Source organism: Scyliorhinus torazame, chromosome 5 (assembly GCF_047496885.1).
Source record: "Scyliorhinus torazame isolate Kashiwa2021f chromosome 5, sScyTor2.1, whole genome shotgun sequence".
Taxonomy (NCBI): Eukaryota; Metazoa; Chordata; class Chondrichthyes; order Carcharhiniformes; family Scyliorhinidae; genus Scyliorhinus; species Scyliorhinus torazame.
Genome location: NC_092711.1, coordinates 158,042,826 through 158,062,624, shown reverse-complemented (window position 1 = coordinate 158,062,624; position 19,799 = coordinate 158,042,826). Strand labels below are relative to the sequence as shown.

Sequence of the window (19,799 nt, the reverse complement as noted above, 5' to 3'; positions counted from 1 at the left end):
TCCAAACAAATTGTAAACATTTTTTTTTAGAACTAAACACAATTAAAACCTCTTATTAGCATCTCAAATGGAACAGTAAATTCAAATGTTACATTTTTAACCATAACTGTTGCTAACTCGCCAGAACAAGGGAGGGGAGAATATATGACTGAATGTTTAGGGGAGCTTCTCCCTTGGTAATCGCAGGAGGAGCTGTACTTGTCCTTATCTACTTGCTCTGAATGGCCTTGGTTTAAAGTTTGTAAAAATGCTTTTTCACAGACAGAGTTTTCCTTTGAGACATAAGCCTGTATTTCATTTCCAGCTGTCCAGCTGAATTGTTTCATTTTATCGTTCAGTTTCCTGTGTCTTCAGGCAGGTAAAGTGACACCATTGCCATTCCTCAGCAAATTTGTGTTCCTTCAGGATTAGTCTTACCCTGTGGGTTTACTAAATGTCTCTCCTTTTCCTTCAATTCCCAATATCTATTGGTTCTGGCCACAGGGAGATGAGGCTCAGTATCCTCGGCCCAAGGGCGGTTGGTGATTGTGTTTTATCCACTGGGGCGGCCCCACCCTATCTGCCCAACTGTGTTGCTGCAAACTGCAGCCACCGGCTGGACTGGATTGTCTCATTCCTTTGTCTAATTATTCACTAAATATAGGCTGCTCAGAATTATTACCCCTTTTGTTCTCTATCCTTTTTTTTAGAAAATATTTTATTGAGGCATTTATAGTTTTAACATTTTAAACAGAGAGATCCAACACGCGCAAAAGCCCCACAATAACACACCCGACTTCCCCAGCCCAAACTCCTAACTACCCATACATTAGATTCCCTTCCCTTAGTCGGCACTTCCATGCCTCCACCACCCCCCCCCCCCTCCCCCTGCTGACAGTCAGTTTTCCTTAAAGAAGTCGATGAACGGCTGCCACCTCCGAGCGAACCCCTGTAGTGAACCCCTTAAGGCGAACTTGATCTTTTTTAGCCTGAGAAACCTTGCCATGTCACTGACCCAAACCCCGACTTTGGAGGCTCCGAGTCCCTCCATCCCAGCAAATTCCATCTCCGGGCCACCAGGGAGGCAAGGGCCAAAACGCCGGCTTCTCTCCCCCCCGCCCCCCCCCCCGGATCTTCTGACACTCCAAATATTGCCATTTCTGGACTAGGAGTCACCCTCCCTTCCAGGACCTCTGACATGACATCTGAAAATCCCTGCCAGAATCCCCTCAGCCTCTTACACACCCAAAAGATATGTACATGGTTCGCAGGACTTCCCCCGCATTGCCCACATCTGTCCTCCACTTCCTCAAACAATCTACTCATCCGGACCACAGTGATATGAGCCCTGTGGACCACCTTGAACTGGATCAGGCTGAGCCTGGCACACGACGAGGATGCATTGACTCTCCTCAGGGCCTTCTCGCATAACCCGACTTCCAACTCCCCTCCCAGCACTTCCTCCCACTTCCTCTTCACCTCCCCAATTGGAACCCCTTCCCACGACATCAGTTCCTTGTATATTTCCGAGACCCTCCCCTTCCCAACTCCTGTTTTAGACACCACCTTATCCTGTAGTCCCCTTGGTGGGAGGTGAGGGAAACTCGGGACCTGCCTCCGAACAAAATCCCGTACCTGCAGGTACCGGAACCCGTTCCCACCCGGCAACTCAAACTCCTCCTCTAGTTTCTCCAGGCTCGGGAAACCCTCCTCAATGAAGAGATCCCCAAATCTCTCAATCTCTGCCCGCTGCCACCTTCTGAAGCCCCGTCCAACCCACCCCCCCCCCCGGAGGAAACCGGTGATTATCACAGATCGGTGACCACACCGACACCCCCTCCAGTCTCATATGCTGCCTCCATTGCCCCCATACTCTCAGGGCTGCCACTAACACTGGGCTTGTGGAGTACAGAGCCGGCGAGAATGGCAGAGACGCCATTAACAAAGCCTTCAAGCTCGTGCCCTTACAATGTGCCACTTCCACCTGCTCCCTCAGCGACCCCTCCCACTACCCATCTCCTAAACATTGATATATTAGCTGCCCAGTAATAATTAATAAAGTTCAGGAGGGCCAAACCCCCCCTCCCCGCGCCCCCGCTCAAGAAGGACCTTCTTCACCCTCGGGGCTTTCCCGGCCCATATAAAACCCGAGATCGCCGCGTTCATCTTCCGAAAAAATGCCTTGGGGATGAAGATTGAGAGGCACTGAAAAACTAACAGCAATCTCGGGGGGACTGTCACCTTCACAGTCTGTATCCTCCCCGCCAATGACAGCGGGGGCACGTCCCACCTACGGAAGTCCCATTTCATTAGCTCAATCACCCTGCCCAAATTTAATTTATGAAGCTGACCCCAGTTCCTAGCCACCTGAATCCCCAGGTACCTAAAACTCCCTCAGTCTCCACTGCTGCCCCCTTGCCTGGATCACAAAAACCTCACTCTTGCCCATATTCAGTTTGTAACCTGAGAACTGGCCAAATTCCTCTAATATCCCCATAATTCTGACATTCCCCCCCCTTTTGCGCTGTGTTTCTGGGGTTGGGTTGGGTCACTGTTATACTGTGTTTGGGACCATTGGTTTGCTTTAGGTTTGTTTCTGTTCTTTGGTGGGGGGGTTGTTCTCTTCGATTGGGTCTGGCTGGGGTTGTTTTGTTTGCACCAGGATGGCTGGGGGGTGCTAGGATGCTAGGTGCCTTGGGCGAGGGCTTCCAGGCTAGCTGAGCGGGATAGTTCACAGAAGCGCAGTGGGGGGTGAGCAGGTGGTTAGTGAGGGGATGGGGGTTGGACTGTTGTTTAGGGGGTTTGCGAGGGGGGGGTGGAGGGGGGGGAATGAACTGGGGACGGGCTTCTAAAAAGTGATAGGAGGAGGATCGATGACGGTGGGTGCCCGAGAGCGGGCCTGAGGAGGTGCGGGACGCAGGCTGCTGTCTGGCCCAAGAGGGAATGCCGGTGGTATTAGTGAACATCTATGCCCCGAACTGGGATGACGTCGAATTTATGAGGCAGGTGCTGGGGAAGATCCCCGACCTGGACTCGAATCGGCTCATTTTCTGGATCCGAGACTGGATCGGTCGAGGTCCGGGAGGGTGTCTGCAGCAACGAAGGAGCTAAGGGGGTTCATTGAGAACATGGGGGGGGGGGGGGGATCCGTGGAGATTTGGGAGACTGAGGGCGAAGGAATTTTTATTCTTCTCCCATGTGCACAAGGTGTATTCCCGAATGGAGTTTTTTGTTTTGATAAGACGCTGCTGACAGGGATGGTGGTGGATGTTGAGTGCTCGGCAATAGTGGTGACAGACCATGCCCCGCACTGGGTGGACCTGCGGGTGAGCAAAGGTGGGGCCAGCGCCCGCAATGGAGGCTGGAAGTGAGGTCGTTGGCGGAGGAGGAGGAGGCGTGTGAGCGGGTGAGGAAGGCCATCCAGGGATATGTAGAGATAAAGGACACGGGTAAGGTCTCGGCAGGTAAGGTATGGGAGGCACTAAAGGCAGTGGTCAGGGGGGAGTTTATTTTGAATTGGGCACAGAGGGAGAAGGCGTAGCAGGCGAAGATAGAAAGGCTAGTGGAAGAAATGCTGCAGGTGGATAAGAGATATGTAGAGATATGTAAACTGGGGCTGTTTATCACAGGGCTAAATTGCTGGCTTTGAAAGCAGACCAAGGCAGGCCAACAGCACGGTTCAATTCCCGTAACAGCCTCCCCGAACAGGCGCCGGAATGTGGCGACTAGGGGCTTTTCACAGTAACTTCATTGAAGCCTACTTGTGACAATAAGTGATTTTCATTCATTTTCATTTCATGCCCCGGAGGCAGGGCTGCTAAAGGAGCGGCAGAGGCTGCAGATGGAGTTTGGGCTTCTATCTACGGGAAAGGTGGTGGGGCAGTTGAGAAGGGTGAGAGGGGCGGTGTATGAGCATGGGGAGAAGGCGAGCAGGATGCTAGCGCACCAGTTGAGGAAGCAGGAGGCTGCGAGCGAGATCGGGAAAATGAAGGACGTGGGAGGGAATATTGTCTTGGACCCGGCGGGGGTGAATGGGGTGTTTATGGACTTCTATAGCTGTTTGAGTCGGAACTCATAGAGGTGGTTTTTAGAGGGGTTGGAGTTCCCGAAGGTGGATGAGGAGCTGTTGGAGGCCCCAATTGGACTGGTAGAAGCGGTGGAGGGGCTTGAAGCGATGCAATCGGGCAAGGCCCCGGGTCCGGACGGGTTATTAGAAATTCTCGGGAGTATGAAATGAATGAATGAAAATCACTTATTGTCACAAGTAGGCTTCAATGAAGTTACTGTGAAAAGCCCCTAGTCGCCACATTCCGGCGCCTGTTCGGGGAGGCTGTTATGGGAATTGAACTGTGCTGCTGGCCTGCCTTGGTCTGCTTTCAAAGCCAGCGATTTAGCCCTGTGCTAAACAGCCCCTGGTGTATTTGGACTGCTGCTAGTAAGGGACTTGAACAAGGCAAGGGAACTAGAAGTGCCCCCCCCCCCCCCCGTCCCCCGACGTTGTCACAGACTTCGATCTCTCTCATTTGAAGCATAAAAATGACCCGGAACAATGTGAGTCATACAGACCGATCTCACTGCTAACTGTAGATGCCAAACTATTGGCTAAGATCTTGGCCTTGAGAATAGAGCATTGTGTCCCGGGGTGACAGGGGAGGACCAGACGGGGTTTGTGAAGGGGAGGCATCTGGCGGCCAAGATCAGGATGTTACTCAGTGTGATCATGGTACCTCCAGAAGGACGAAAGGTAGAGGTGGTGGTTGCCGTGGATGCCGAGAAGGCTTTTATCGAGCAGGACTGTTTGTGGGAGGTCCTGGGGCGGTTTGGATTTGGGCAGGGTTTTGTGGACTGGGTCTGGTTGTTATACCAGGCACCAGTGGCATTTATACAAACAAACCAGGTGAGTTCAGATTATTTCAGGCTGCACGGAGGGACTGCCCTGGCTATAGGACCATTGGCGATGGCACTGAGAGCGTCAGGGGTCTTGCAGGGGATAGTGGACATTATATAAGAGACCATCCTTTTAGCCAGACAAATAAATGTGCCAAGCTGAGGGAGCAAAGGATGTCAATGTCTTTAAGAGAGAGAGAGACCTGGGCCAAGCTTTCCAGAGTCTGCACCCTCCCTGGATTCACTTCCTTTCCCTTCAGTTGCTGCAAGTGACCAATTGAAGGTGAGAATGAGATAAGAAAGTGTTTTACTCCCAGATGTTGGAGACAGGAGGAAAGCTCTTTCTCGCTCGCGCTGATTGGCTGGAGGACCAGAGTCCTTCCGGTCGTAACTCTTTCCATTGGTCAATACCTCAGCAGGAAGGTCAGGGGGTGGGCTTTCCCTCACACATGCGCAACCGCTCTTCTCTCTTGGACATGCGCAGTCAAAGGCCGGGGGCAGATCGCCGACAGGCTTCTCGCTCTGGCCGGAGTTGTCAGCCGGTTGCCTGGAAACCTTGTCTCGGGGAGTGGGGCGGAGCTGCTGTATCCGCCCGCCGGGCCTCCGCACTGGGACCGTGAGACGTCACCGCGGATTCCTATGGGTGCACCGGAAGGTTGCTGACCGATGGGAAGAGTTGGTGAGCCGGAAGGACTCTCTTCCACCATCCAATTAGCTCCCTCGTTGTCTGAATGCGGAAGCTGGACAATGAGCAAAACTGGGGCCTCGCACAGACGGAAACCCCCTCCTCTCTCCAACATCTGTGAGTAAAACACTTTCTTTTCTCCCCCTTTCCATTTCGTTTCTCATTCTGACCTTCAATTGGTAACTTGCAGCAACTGAAGGGAAAGGAAGTGAATCCAGGGAGGGTGCAGACTCTGGAAAGCTTGGCCCAGGTCTCTCTCTCTCTCTCTCTCATAAAGACATTGACATCCTTTGCTCCCTCAGCTTGACACATATATTTGTTCACAATTACAGGGCTGGTTTCTCCAGGCGATTGCTGACATTTAAGAAGCCAGTAGATTATTGTCGGACAGAGACATGTCTCATGTTATATGGTACAGATTAGATATATTATTTATAGTTCTCTAACAAAGTACATTTATTATTATTTCGAGCCTTGTAATATTGTACTGTCGCTACATTACATATTACCAGTCATCTCTTCCCTCAGAGGGTTATTAGTCTCTGGATTTCTCTTCCACAGGGACCAGTGGGGTGTGGGGGTCATTGAATATATTCATGTATGAGTTAGACAGATTTTTAATAAATTGTTATTTTTTAAAATCATGTTTTAAACAATGAACGCAACAGAGTAACAGAAAAAATGGTGGAAAATGGGCCCAAAGCGGAACAAGAGACATTGCCAATATAAATACAAGCAACACATTGCAGAATTAATTTGGAACAGGATATTTGAGGGACCAGAGCCTCGAGATGAAATGATGGATTAATTGAACAACCGATTAACAGGTTAAAATAGTGAATGGGGGAAGAAGGTAAGATTATATAAAAACGGAGGATAACAATTCAGTTTGTAAACCCAAAAATATTACAGACTAACAGCATAATCAAATTAAAATGAATGACACAACATAGATGACATAGAACTCCTGTAGTGCAAAAGGCCATTCACCCCTCAAGTCTGCACTGAGCCTCAGAAAGAGCATTTAACTGAAGCCCACTCCCCATCCTATCCTCGTAACCCGGTGCATTGATCATGGTCAACCCACCTAACCTACACATCTTGGACACTAAGGGGCAATTTAGCGTGACCAGTCCACTTTAGCTGCACATCTTTGGACAGTGGGAGGAAACTGGAGCACCCGGAGGAAACACACCCAGACACAAGAAGAATATGCAAACTCCACACAGACAGCCACCCAAGGCTGGAATTGAACCTGGGTCCCTGGAGCTGAGGTAGCAGTACTAACCACTGTGCCCTACTCCCAGCCTAAGTTAAATTGAATTCACTCATGGAAGCCCAGGAGGAGCAAGTCAGTCAAATTAGAGCCTATGTATTTGAGATGGGAGTCCCATACTTTACCCAATGCATCAGACTCAGAATGAATTACAGACATTAAAAATTGAATGGAAATGCATTCCATAATCAGCCTCTGCCAGTTTTGGATAGAGGGAGAACTGACTGGTCTGCTTCTGTATTGAGCCTGATGAATGTTGGCTCCATCCTAACCCAATCCCTAAGACGAGAGCCCAATTGATGAAGCCTAATTTTCAGGAGACCATACCCTCCCTTAGCTCCTGGTGATTGGAGCTTAACAAACTTGAGGCGATATTTCTTTTTGTTCCAGGTAGAGTCATAGATGTTTACAGCATGGAAACAGGCCCTTCGGCCCAGCTTGTCCATGCCGCCCAGTTTCTGTCACTAAGCTAGTCCCACTTGTCAGCATTTCCCTCTATACCCACCCTGCCCTTGTTACTGTCTAACTGCTTTTTAAATGACAAAATTGTACCTGCCTCTGGCAGCCATTCCAGATACTCACCACCCTCTGTGTGAAGAAATTTCCCCTCTGGTCTCTTTTGTATCTCTCTCCTCTCACCTTAAACCTATGCCCTCTAGTTCCAGACTCCTACCTTAGGGAAAAGATGTTGACTATATACCTATCTGTGCTCCTCATTATTTTATAGACTTCTATAAGGTCACACCTAAGCCTCCTACGCTCCAGGGAAAAATGTTCCAGCCTCTCCTTATAACTCAGACCATCAAGTCATGGCAGCATCCTGGTAAATCTCTTCTGCACTCTTTCTAGTTTAACAATATTCTTTCTATAATAGGGTGACCAGAACTGAACACAGTAGTCCCTGTGTGGTCTTACCAATGTCTTGTACAACTTCAACAAGACATCCCAACTACTGTATTCAATATTCTAACCAATAAAACCTAGCATACTGAATGCCTTCTTCACCACCCTGTCCACCTGCAACTCCACCTTCAAGGAGCTATAAACCTGTACACATAGATCTCTTTGTTCTGTAAGTCTCCCCAACTCCCTACCATTAACTGAGTAGGTCCTGCCCTGATTTGATAAATTTCCCTAACGACTCTGGTCGACAGCAGTATAGGCAGCATCTGCAGAGGGTAGGACAGTCTGGGCAACACATTCATTTTAATGAAGGCGATTCTCCCTCGCCATGAAATCGGAAGAGCCGACCACTGGGCAAGGTCCCACCTAATAGCCACCATCAGCTGTGGAAAGTTGGCCCCATATAGCTGTCTGAAAGAGGGGGACATTGACATTCCCAGGTTTTTAAATGGCATGGTGTGGGGGGGGACATCTGAAGGGGAAGTTAGCACGAGGAGGGGGCTTACCCCTCAACCCCTCCCCACCGACATGGGCTCGAACTCAGTAAAATTGATCTCGATACGAGAGAAGCCACTAAACCTATCCACTACTCCAATAAAGGCCGGGACTGAAACACTGGAGTTCGATACAAACAGCAGCCTGTCATGTGCACACTCAGAGTGATCTTGTGCTGCCTCACCACACCCTCAAGTCCCGATATCTGAGGATCCGATCTAATATCCTCCGGCAAGGGCTCAATGGCCAACGCAAACAGCAAGGGGGACAGAGGGCAGTCCTGTCTAGTCCCTCTCTGAAGCTCAAAATGTGACATCCTTATACCATTGGTAAGCACTGCCGCTGCCGGTATGTGATATAACAATTGAATCCACTCATTATAATCCTCACCCAACCCGAAGCCTCGCAGCGGATACACCAGATAATTCCACTCAACTCGAGCAAAAGCTTTCTCTGCATCGAAGAAGATCAGCAGCCCATCCAATGCACATTTCTGCAAAGCCTGAATCACATTCAGCAACCTTCCAACATTGTTACTGGAAAATCTTCCCCGTATAAACCCAGTCTGGTCCTCCCACACGATTGTCGGAAGGATGTCCTCCAGCCTTATCGGCAAAATATAAGATCGCAGTTTCAAGTCAACATTCAAAAGAGAGATTGGGCGATAAGAGGTCCACTCCTCTGGGTCCTTGTCCACCTTCAGAATCAAAGAGATATTAGCCTCACGAAGAGACGGTGGCAGCATCCCAGAGTCAAAAGAGTGACAATACATATCTACCAACAGGTCCAACAACAAATCCTCAAACCCCCGATAAAACTCACACCCACAGACATCTGGTCCCGGGACTTTACCTGACTGCAGCTCCTTCATGGCCTTTGACACTCTGCCCTAGAAAGGGGAGCATTAAGAGCCTCACGCTGGCTTTCTGAGGCCTCCTGAAGCTTCAGGGAAGAGAAAAAATGTTCCACACCCACCAACACATCACCAGACTGCTCACACTTGTATAATCCTGCAAAGAATTCCTGAAATCCAAGTTTGTCTTCATGACCCATTTCCCTCTCCCAAGCCGAACAGAGGTAACTTTTCTTTGTCAAACAGGCTAAGTATTTGCTCAGCTTATTCCCCAAACTCGTACAACTTCTGCCTCGCAAACGTCCAACTTTTTTGCTGAGACAATCGGGAGCCCAAAGCCGCTCCTGCCGTGTTAACCCAAAGCCGCCCTTGCCGTGTTAACCTCCTTCAACAATAGCTGACTCGGGCCCTCCATATGATTTATTTGCTTTCGCCAAACAAAACTCCAGATGCCGCTAGTTCTCCAGCATCCTGCACCTTTTACTAGCAGGGTAAGAAATGATCAGCCCCCCGAGTATAAACTTTACACGTCTCCCACAAAATGGAGGGGGAAATACCAGGGGTCAAGTTAACCGAAAGGAAGAACTCAAACTATTCCGTAAAGTGTGTAGTAAATGAAATGTCTCTTATCAGGGAGGCTCCAAACCTCCACATTCTCGACCTGGGGGTGAGCCCTCGAGCAGAAACTCCAGACAAACGGGGGAAGGTCTGCGATTACGATGCTCCCTGTGGTGCAAGTGGACACCAGGTGTGGGATCGTCCTCGGCACAAACAAATTGTTGATTCTAGCATGACATTGATGTGGGGCTGGAAAGAAGGTAAAATCTCCGCCCCTCGGGTGCAAAGTTCTCCAAACATCCACATAACCCACCTCCTCACAAGCCGAGGCCAACACCCTAGCTTGCAGCGTGGGGGGGGGGGGGGTCTTGGTAACCGGGAGCTTATCTACCAGCGGATTTAAGGGACAGTTGAAGTCACCAACCACAAAAGAGTTAGTTGAAGCTAACTCTGCAAAATCCACAAAATCCTTTATAATGAACTCCGGGGAGTAATTCGGGGATCCCTAAACGTTCATTATTAAAACAACATCTCCATGCACCGAACCTCGAATGATCACATATCTACCTCCTTTGTCCTTGGTGCAGGTTTCAACCTTAAATGTGATATTTTTATTAATAAGGATCGCCACACCCCTGCTACTTGATGAAGGAGGTGAAAAGTCCTGCCCCACCCAATCCCGCCTCAATTTGAAGTGTTTGTCGTCCCCCCCCCCCCAAGTCCAAGGAATCCACCGAAGACCCTGGCGAAGGAGGGCGCCGGACTCGTTTTGCCACTGGCCGGACACCATTTGCACAAGGCGCTGGATCGGGCGGTGTGTAACGAGACGGAGACCGGTGCTTCCGTGATGAACGCTGTAACGGTTGTACATCCAAGGCCCGTGGACCCGATGATTCCCCCTCTGATGAGTCCTGTGTCTCCATCTCGGAGTCAGAGTCTGCTGCCTCCATCATCTCGGCGTCTCTATCTCCACGCAGTTCTGTAACGACCTGCGCAGGCTTTGAGTGAGGCACCAGAGGAAGATTGTGAGGGCTACTTTCCATTGTCTCTGGTCTCTGTGGCTGTGGAAATGAGCTCTGGTGGTGGGAAATCTTTGGAAGGGATAGTCTTCTGGACCGAACGTGGTCTACATGTTTGCGCTGGAGACGACCCTGGGCTTGCACCTGTTAAGATATTGGGCCCATTTGGCGAAAGATTACGCCAGGGACCCACTGGGCACCATCAGCAAAATTCCGAATGAACACTGGGTCACCGGGTGCAAACTGCCGAATCGGCCGATGCCGAGAAAATCCCTGTCCCTGTCATTCTTGTGTGCGGCGTACTTTTGCGCCAATGTCCAGGAAAACCATACTAAGGTGGGTGCAAAGTCTCCGGTCCATTAGGATTTCTGCGGGAGCTACCCCAGTCACCGCATGGGGGGTGGTCCTATACGAAAACAAAAAGCGAGCCAGTCTCGTGTCCATTGACTCGGAAGACTGCTTCTTTAGGCCTCGTTTGAATGTCTGCACTGCTTGCTCCACCAACCCATTTGAAGCTGGGTGGTAAGGGGCAGTGCGGGTATGGAGTATGCCGTTCATCTTCATGAACCTCGCAAACTCCTCACTTGTGAATGGAGTGCCGTTATCCGTGACCACCTTGGGGAGGCCATGCATACTGAAATACCATCGCATCTTCTCAATTGTTGCGCAGGACGTTGTGCCCAGCATCTTGTGCACCTCTAGCCATTTAGACTGGGCGTCGATTAATAGAAGGAACATGGATCCTTGAAAAGGGCCGGCGAAATCCGCATGCAAGCGCGCCCAAGGCTGCCCTGGCCATTCCCAGTGATGTAGAGGCGCGGCCGGCGGAAGCTTCTGATGCTCCTGGCAAATGGAGCAGTTTTGGGCCACCTTCTCAATGTCGGTGTCGAGGCCTGGTCACCAGACATAACTCCGGGCCAACATTTTCATTTTGGTCACACCTGGATGCCCATTGTGCAAGTAAGTCTCTTAGTATCAGCTCCTGTCTTTTTCCGGGACAATCACACGCGTCCCCCACAAGAGGATGCCGTCTTCCACGCTGAATTCTGACAGCTTGGACGAAAATGCCTGCAACTCGCCTGGGAGCTGTCTATGCTGCCGACAATACAGGACTCAGGACTATGTGCCAAACCTTTGACAGGACTGGCTCTGTCTGGGCCCACTCGCAGATCTGTGATGCCGTGACAGGCAAGGTGTCCATAAAATTTAGGGTTGCAACCACCTCACCGGTAGTGGGGGTCGACATGGGGCTGGTCGATAAAGGCAATCGGCTCAGTGCGGCGGCATTCTTTATCTGCGTTCCTGGTTTGTGCTCCAGAGAATACTCGTATGCAGTGAGCAACAAAGCCCAGCGCTGGATCCGTGCGGAAGCAATGGGCGGTATTGGCTTATCCTCTCTGAAAAGTCCCAGCAGAGGCTTATGATCAGTCACGATAGTGAAGTGGCGGCCATGCACATACTGGTGGAAACATTTCACCATAAAGACCACTGCCAGGCCCCCCTCCTTGATCTGCGCGTACTTTTTTTCCGCTGCAGTCAATGTGCGGGAGGCAAAAGCTATCGGCCGCTCGGCCCCGTTCTCCATCTTGTGGGGTAGGACGGCCCCAATACCATACGGGGATGCATCACATGTGACGAGCAAAGGCTTTCCAGGATCATAGTGGGTTAGTAACCCAGACGACGACAATTGTTGCTTTACCCGCCGGAAAGCGGTTTCTTGCGGCTGACCCCAAACCCAGGTGTGATTTTCCTTTAGCAGAAGGTGCAACGGGGCCAGCGTAGTTGCCAGATTGGGGAGCAACTTCCCGTAATAGTTTACGAGGCCGAGAAAACAATGAAGATGCAAAGTGTCAGTCGGGGCGGGGGCCTGTTGAATAGTGCGCACCTCTGCAACGGGGTGCAAACCTTCGCGGTCCACCCGATAACCCAGGTCGACTACTTCCTTCGCCTGAAAGACGCACTTTGTGCGACGTAAACGGACTCCAGCCTCCGAAAAACATCTTGAGGACAGCCTCCAGAATTTTCAAATGTTTCTGCTCCCACGTCTCTGTAATCAAAACGTCGTTTAAGTAGACAGCGACACGCGGTAAACCTCTCAAAATGCACTCCATAACGCGTTGAAAAATAGCGCAGGCAGAGGATACTCCAAAGGGCAAACGTGTATATTCATACAGGCCCCGGTGTATATTAATTGTTACATATGGTCGGGAGGCAGGGTCCAGCTCCAACTGTAGATAGGCGTGACTCATGTCTAATTTTGTGAATGAGAGTCCGCCTGCAAGCTTCGCGTCGAGATCCTCTATGCGAGGCATTGGATATTGGTCGAGTCGGGAAGCCGTATTCACTAAGATTATAGTCGCCGCACAAGCGAACTGTGGCACCTGGCTTCATTACAGGTACAATTGGTGCTGCCCAATCAGCGAAACGGATGGGCCTGATAATACCCAAAGTCTCCAAACAAGTGAGCTCCCCTTCTACCTTCTCGAGCAAGGCGTAAAGCACCGGGCGGGCCCGGAAATAGTGCAGCGTGGCTCCTGGTTCAACTTGGATATGGGCTATGGCCCTTTTTATTTTCCCCAACCCGGGCTGGAATACATCTGGGTATCGTCTTAGCACCTCAGTCAACCCTCCAGAAACTGTTTGGAGGATGTGCTGCCACTGCAAGAGCAAATGGCGCAACCAGTCCTGACCAACAGGCTGGGCCCATGGCCGCGCACCACGATAAGTGGGAGACGCCCCTCCTGGCGTCCATAAACAACAGGGGTCATCGTAGTTCCTGCGCTGTCCAATGGTTCCCCCGTGTAGGTGGCCAACCTGGCCTGTGTGTCAGTTAATGTAAGGGTCTGTATACCCTGCTTCATGCGGTCGAATGTCCTCTGGGCGATCACGGAGACCGCTGTGCCAGTGTCCAACTCCATCTCAAGCGGGTGACCATTGACCCTTACTGTCACCTTAAAGGGGCCACATGGGGAGCTGCCACACAATGCAGCTGCAGGCAGTCGTCCTCCGTCTCCACATCCTCAGGAGTAGTCGCCGCAGGTTCATCCACATAGAAGGTACGGCCCCTGGGCTGGTCCCAGTTTCGGTCAGAGAGACGGCGCCTCTGGCGCCCCCAGACCGGCGTCCGATGTCTGACATGGACATGGCTCCTCATCCATTGGTTCTGGAGAAGGCTCCCTTCGGGGAGGAATGTCCAACAGCCACTGGCGTCGATCCGGACGTCGCCTCGCCCAAGGTACCGCAGGAGTTCTGGGGGACGTTTTTGGACGGAAGGGGTGGTTGCGCCCCAAGACATGCACCTCCATTCCCTGTAGCTCTTGCACTCCTCATTCTGCGCTCTCTCGTGACAATACTATTTGAATGGCATGTTGAAAAGTCAATGTTGGCTCAGCTATCAACTTTCTCTGGGTGGCCGCATTGTTAATACCGCAAGCCAAACGGTCTCGTAACATTTCTGACAAGGTCTCACCATAGTCACAGTACTCCGCAATCTTGCGTAGCCTTGGATAGAATGTCGGCAAGGGATTTTCCTGGGGTCCTCTCAGCGGTATTAAACCGATAACGTTGGACTATCGTGGACGGGGTTGGGTTAAAATGTTGCCCCACGGCAACCGTTCCTAGACTATCTCGCGGAGAGTTAGAGGAAGGTTGGTCAGCAGCAGCAGCAACCTTTTTTTTGGGGGGGGACGTCCTGGGAGGGGGGGACTGCCTGGGAGGGTGGATGAGCAAGAGATAACATGAAGGGTTGGGGAAACTGGCATGTACGGGTGAGGGCCAGTGTACAAAGCTGTGTAAATATATCATTTTGCCATGTATACATCTTGCTCTGTGCGATTTCTCGTTTTTTTTTGTTAGGGGGGGGGGGGGGGGGGAGGAAGGGAGAAAAGTTGTGTTAAAAAACTTTAATAAATATATTAAAAAAAAAAAAAAAATGTTGCCCACTAAGTTCACAAGTTCATCAAACGTTTTGGTGTCTGCCGCAGGTGGGTACGTAAGTCTCCTAATCACCCCAAACATATGCGGGCCGCAGGCGGTGAGCAATATGACCACCTGGCGCTCGTTTTCGGTGATATTGGAAGCCCGGAAATAGTAATGCATCCGTTGTGCATACTGGTTCCAGCTTTCCAGCGCAGCATCAAAAACATCCAAACGTCCATACATGGTGTAATAGAAAATAACTTCCAACCTGTATCCAACAAAAATCCAGGGAGGTGGCTTCAGCAGTGTAGACAGCTATTCACTTTAACCCTCATTGCCAGTTTTGCGAGGGCCACGAAGAATCCAGCACAAGTTTTAAGGATACAAAGAAATAACATTTATTTACAATAATATATATATACACAATAGCAGCAACTTTGCTTGCTGCTCACTCCTTCCTGGCTGGTTCCAAACTAGCCAGCTTTATTTATACAGGGAATCTGCTAATGATTTCTCCGGCCCCCTCATTGGGGAAGCTCATACTCCCACAGGATTATGGGATTGTCATTAGTCTCCAGCCAATGGTAAACAGGCAGGTTATAACAAAAGCTATGTCAATTTTCTCCTTAAGAAAGGAGAGGATCTTTTTCCTTCTGATAGGGTGATGGATGCCCCATACATTCCCTGAGAAAATTTGCAGATTAACTGCTACCATTAGCTAGACGACAGAGAGAACAGGAACAGATTTTCACACCACAATCGGGCGTGCCCTATTACCCCCTCCTCCAACTCACTTTCCACCACAGGCACCAAAGTTTCCCCAAACTACTCCTTTCACAGATAAAAGCCCCGTCTGTACCAGAGTAGGATAAAGTTAGCAACACATAAACCCTCCCAAAATAACAAAAATACAAAAGAATCACCACCACAATAGATCCAAGGGGACATTCCTCAATAAGACTGAGGACCCGAAGGATTAACCCCACGGCCAGACTGTCGTTACCCTCAGGATACCTTCTCCAAAATGAGAAGAAAAGAAGGGCCAACAAGGGATTGGGGATCGAATGTCCCTCCCGCATTTTAGACCCAGCCGTGAAGACCTCAACACCCACCCTTCGGCAATGGCGCCACTCGGTTCTGCCATGATTAATGCTCGGATCTTCACAGAGTGCATATGACAGGGGCGAGGCTGAGCAGGTTCTTTGGGGTGGAGGACAGTTGTGGGAGGTGCTCGGGGGGGCCCAGCAAATCACGTCCATATGTTCTGGGCGTGCCCGGTGCTGGATGGGTTCTGGAGGGGCATTGCGAGGACTGTTCTAAGGTGGTGAACACCCGGGTTAAGCCGAACTGGGGGTTAGCACTATTTGGGGTATCGGATGAGCCGGGAGTGCAGGAGGCGAAAGAGGCCGGTATTCTAGCCTTTGCGTCCCTGGTAGCCCAGCGGAGGATTCTGCTGCAGTGGAAGGATGCGAGCCCCCCAAGCGTGGAAGCCTGGGTCAGCAACATGGCAGGATTCATTAAATTGGAGAGGGTAACATTTGCCTTGAGAGGGTCGGTGCAGGGGTTCTTCAGGAGGTGGCAACCGTTCCTAGACTTTCTCGGAGGTGGTCAGCAGCAGCAGCAACCCGGGAGGGTGTACTTTGTGTTTACTACTGTGTTTATTATTGCTTAATGGGGGGTTTGTATCTTGGGGGAATTCGCGATGTAGTTGTAAGATGTTTACTTATGTGTTCTTTGTTTTTCTTTTCTCTGTAAGGGGAAGGAAGTGACCCGTGTTGAAAATATGTTAAAAATTTGAATAAAAATATATTTTTATAAAAAATGATTACCGCTCGGATAATAGAAGAAAGATGATGGATAATCAGCACACGGCACATCTACCATAACTGAGATAAGATAATCCGAGTCCCTGCAACACTCGAGGAGAAGAAGACATTCAATCGGCTCTCACAGAATAACAACTCCCTTCAACAGGATAAAAGATAACAATTTCAGACAACAACACCATGATAGGGAAAGAGTTCAGATTAGAGCCTGAGTTAGTCTGAGCTGCAAATCATCGCTCCTATCCTTGCCCTTCAAGGATTTAGCGAAGACCAAGACAGTAGTCGGATTATCGAAAGACTTGATCTCGTAATGTGCCACGGTCAACACCCTTCTTGATGTGGAGATGCCGGCGTTGGACCTATAAAGCGACATAATTCACTCCCGCGGCCTTGAGTTCCCTTCAGATTTCATTGAAGCCTCGATGCTTCGTTTGTGTGGCTGCCGAAAAATCCTCACTTCCTCATGGAGCCAGTTCCCACCTCACCTTGCCCGTCTCCAGGACCCTCTGGTGATCTTTCAAGTTGTGGAAGTGAATGATTACAGGCCTGGGATGAAAACTATCCCTCAGACTCAAAGACAGGATCCGAGGCCCTTTCTAATTTGAAACACCCAGGCTTCACATCCAGCTTGAGAAAATGTGGCAGCCGGTCCTCGAAGAACCCAATGGGAGCCTTACCCTCCACACCTTCTGGCAGGCCGACGACTCGGATATTCTTTCTCTGACCCTCGGTTCTCCAAGTTTTCCAGGAGTCCACCACATCACTCAGCCGGTTTTCCAAGGATTTAATTCTTGCCTCCCCGAGGAGGCATCTTGCTCAACATTCAGGATTCCCTCCTCAGGATCGTCGATCCTTTCCTTGGTGTTTTACAGCTCGGCCTCCTGAGCTCACAGATATTAAGCCAGCACACTCAGCCTCTGGTCAATAACACTGAGAATGTTGCTGACATAGACCAGCCAATGATCCTACAGAATAAATGAGCATGCTTGATGGGCCGAATGGCTGACTGCAGCTCCTATTTGTTATGATCTCTGTGACCAGGACAGGAAGCAGTGAGCATGGATCTGTCAATCAGCCTGAATCAGCACCTTCAGGAGAATTGGGAGGGTGAATATTAGAAGAAGAAGAAAAGAAGAAAATTGTTTTATTGTCCCAAGTAGGCTTCAATGAAGTTACTGTGAAAAACCCCTAGTCACCACATTCCAGCGCCTGTTCGGGGAGGCTGTTACGGGAATTGAACCGTTCTGCTGGACTGCCTTGGTCTGCTTTCAAAGCCAGTGATTTAGCCCTGTGGTAAATAGCCCCTGCAACAGATACAGCAGAGTGAGAATGGAGGGAGAGTGTGTGGGATGGAGATTTACAGCTTTTGGGGAATGAGAGAGGAAAGAATGTTCTCTAGGAACTAGAATTGTCTGTTCTGAATTTCTATCCTGTACTGACAGTGATGTCTTTTGTAAATTGTTTTTACAGGATATTAGAAGAGGAGGAATTACAGACAGAAATCTCAAAAGTCACGTCTCGATCTGACTGAGTCTCTCAATTCCTTGGAGCTGAATATCACCGGACTTTGAATCTGGAAGGAGAAATGTTTGTCTGTTCTGTCGGCTTCAAAAGATTTTAACCATCAGTGTGACTGGAAAAGCACTGAGACACACACACCCGAGTGAGTGTGTTCCAGAGCACTGAATGTGGAAAGAGCTTTAACCAGTTACGCAGCCTGAAAAAACATCACACCATTCACAGCGGGGAGAGTCCGTACACGTGTTCTTTGTGTGGACGAGGCTTCAACTTATTGTCAAACCTGGAGAGACTAAAGGAGACCCAAAACATGGCGAAACGGTGGAAATGTGGGGACTGTGGGAAGGGATTCAGATTCCCATCTCAGCTAGAAGCTCATCGACGCATTCACACTGGGGAGAGGCCGTTCACTTGCTCTCAGTGTGAGAAGGGATTCACTGATTCATCGAACCTGCGGACGCATCAGCAGGTTCACACTGGGGAGAGGCCGCTCACCTCTCAGTGTGAGAAGGGATTCACTATTTCTTCGAGCCTGCGGACACACCAGCTAGTTCACACTGGGGAGAGGCTGCTCACTTGCTCTCAGTGTGTGAAAGGATTCATTACTTTAAAGAGCCTGCAGAAACATCAGCGACTTCACACTGGGGAGAGGCCATTCACCTGCTCTCAGTGTGAGAAGGGATTCACTACTTCATCGAACCTGCAGATACATCAGCGAGTTCACACTGGGGAAAAGCCGTTCACATGCTCTCAGTGTGAGAAGGGATTCGCTACTTCATCGAACCTGCGGAAACACCAGCGAATTCACACTGGGGAGAGGCCGTTCACCTGCTCTCAGTGTGAGAAGGGATTCACTACTTCATCGAACCTGCAGATACACCAGCGCGTTCACACTGGGGAGAGGCCGTTCACCTGCTCTCAGTGTGGGAAGGGATTCACTCAGTTATCCAACCTGCGGAGACACCAGCGAGTTCACAGGGGAGACGGCGTTAACCTGTTCTTAGTGAGAGAAGGGATTCAGATATCCATACGCCCTGCAGGAACACCAGCGAGTTCACACCTAGAAGAAGCCATTCACCTGCTCTGAGCAGGGGAGACATTCAATGATCCGTCCCAACTACGGAGACACTAGTGAGTTAATTCTGGGGAGAGACCATTCATCTGCTCTCAATGTGGGGTGGGGGTTGTGATTCATCACACTTGTTGTGACTCCAACAAGTTCACAATAAATTACAGATGTTGGCTCCGTTGTGATTGTTTCTGCTCTCACTGACATCCAGGGCTGCATTTTGTTCATTCTGACATCTGGTGAATGGTGATGATTGGAGGGTTTCTTTCTGCTGGACTGGCCGGTCTAACACCTCTGCCTCCGGTGGGCTGACCATTTTTGAGCCTCGTTGCGATTACCTGGTTCCATGTGTGACGAGGAGCACAGAATGAAAAGGTGTCTGCATGTTGGAAGATATTTAGTTCCCAAAGCAGCCACATTGCCATGAAGATGGGCTACGGTGGTTACATGGTTCTTTTGCCTAATTTATCTGGGTGTTTCTCGCAGAGGGAAACTGTCATGGTCTGAGGGGCAAGTTGTGGTAGATTGGGAAATTACAATAAACATCACTGAAAGTGGCAACGCAGGTGGATAAGGAGCTAAGAAGGCAGACGGCATGCTTGTCTTCATTGGTCGGGCATTGAGTATAAAAATTGGCAAGTCATGCTGCAGCTGTACAGAACCTTAGTTAGGCCACACGTGGAATATTGCCTACAATTCTGGTCACCATATTACCAAAAGGATATGTCACCCAAGTCACATCCAAGGCTGGAATCGAACCTGTGTCTCTGGCATTGTGAGCAGCTGTACCACTGTGCAGCCGAACTGTATTGC

The 19,799-nt window shown here is 50.0% G+C and overlaps 1 protein-coding gene across 3 annotated transcripts in view; it reads left to right on the top strand.

Moving 5' to 3' along the window:
* Positions 1-5,358: 5,358 nt before the first annotated feature.
* Positions 5,359-19,799, top strand: part of LOC140420295 (uncharacterized) — a 35,667-nt gene continuing 21,226 nt past the window's right edge. Inside the window, exons 1-3 of one of the 3 annotated variants that reach the window (XM_072504330.1) lie at positions 5,359-5,668; positions 6,220-6,404; positions 17,870-19,167. In XM_072504330.1, the coding sequence (XP_072360431.1) occupies positions 18,228-19,004 (777 nt within the window). In that variant the 5' untranslated portion in view covers positions 5,359-5,668; positions 6,220-6,404; positions 17,870-18,227 and the 3' untranslated portion in view covers positions 19,005-19,167. Of the gene's footprint in view, positions 5,669-6,219; positions 6,405-17,869; positions 19,168-19,799 lie in introns of those variants that run through there. The other 2 variants (XM_072504329.1, XR_011946273.1) reach the window with 2 other exon arrangements.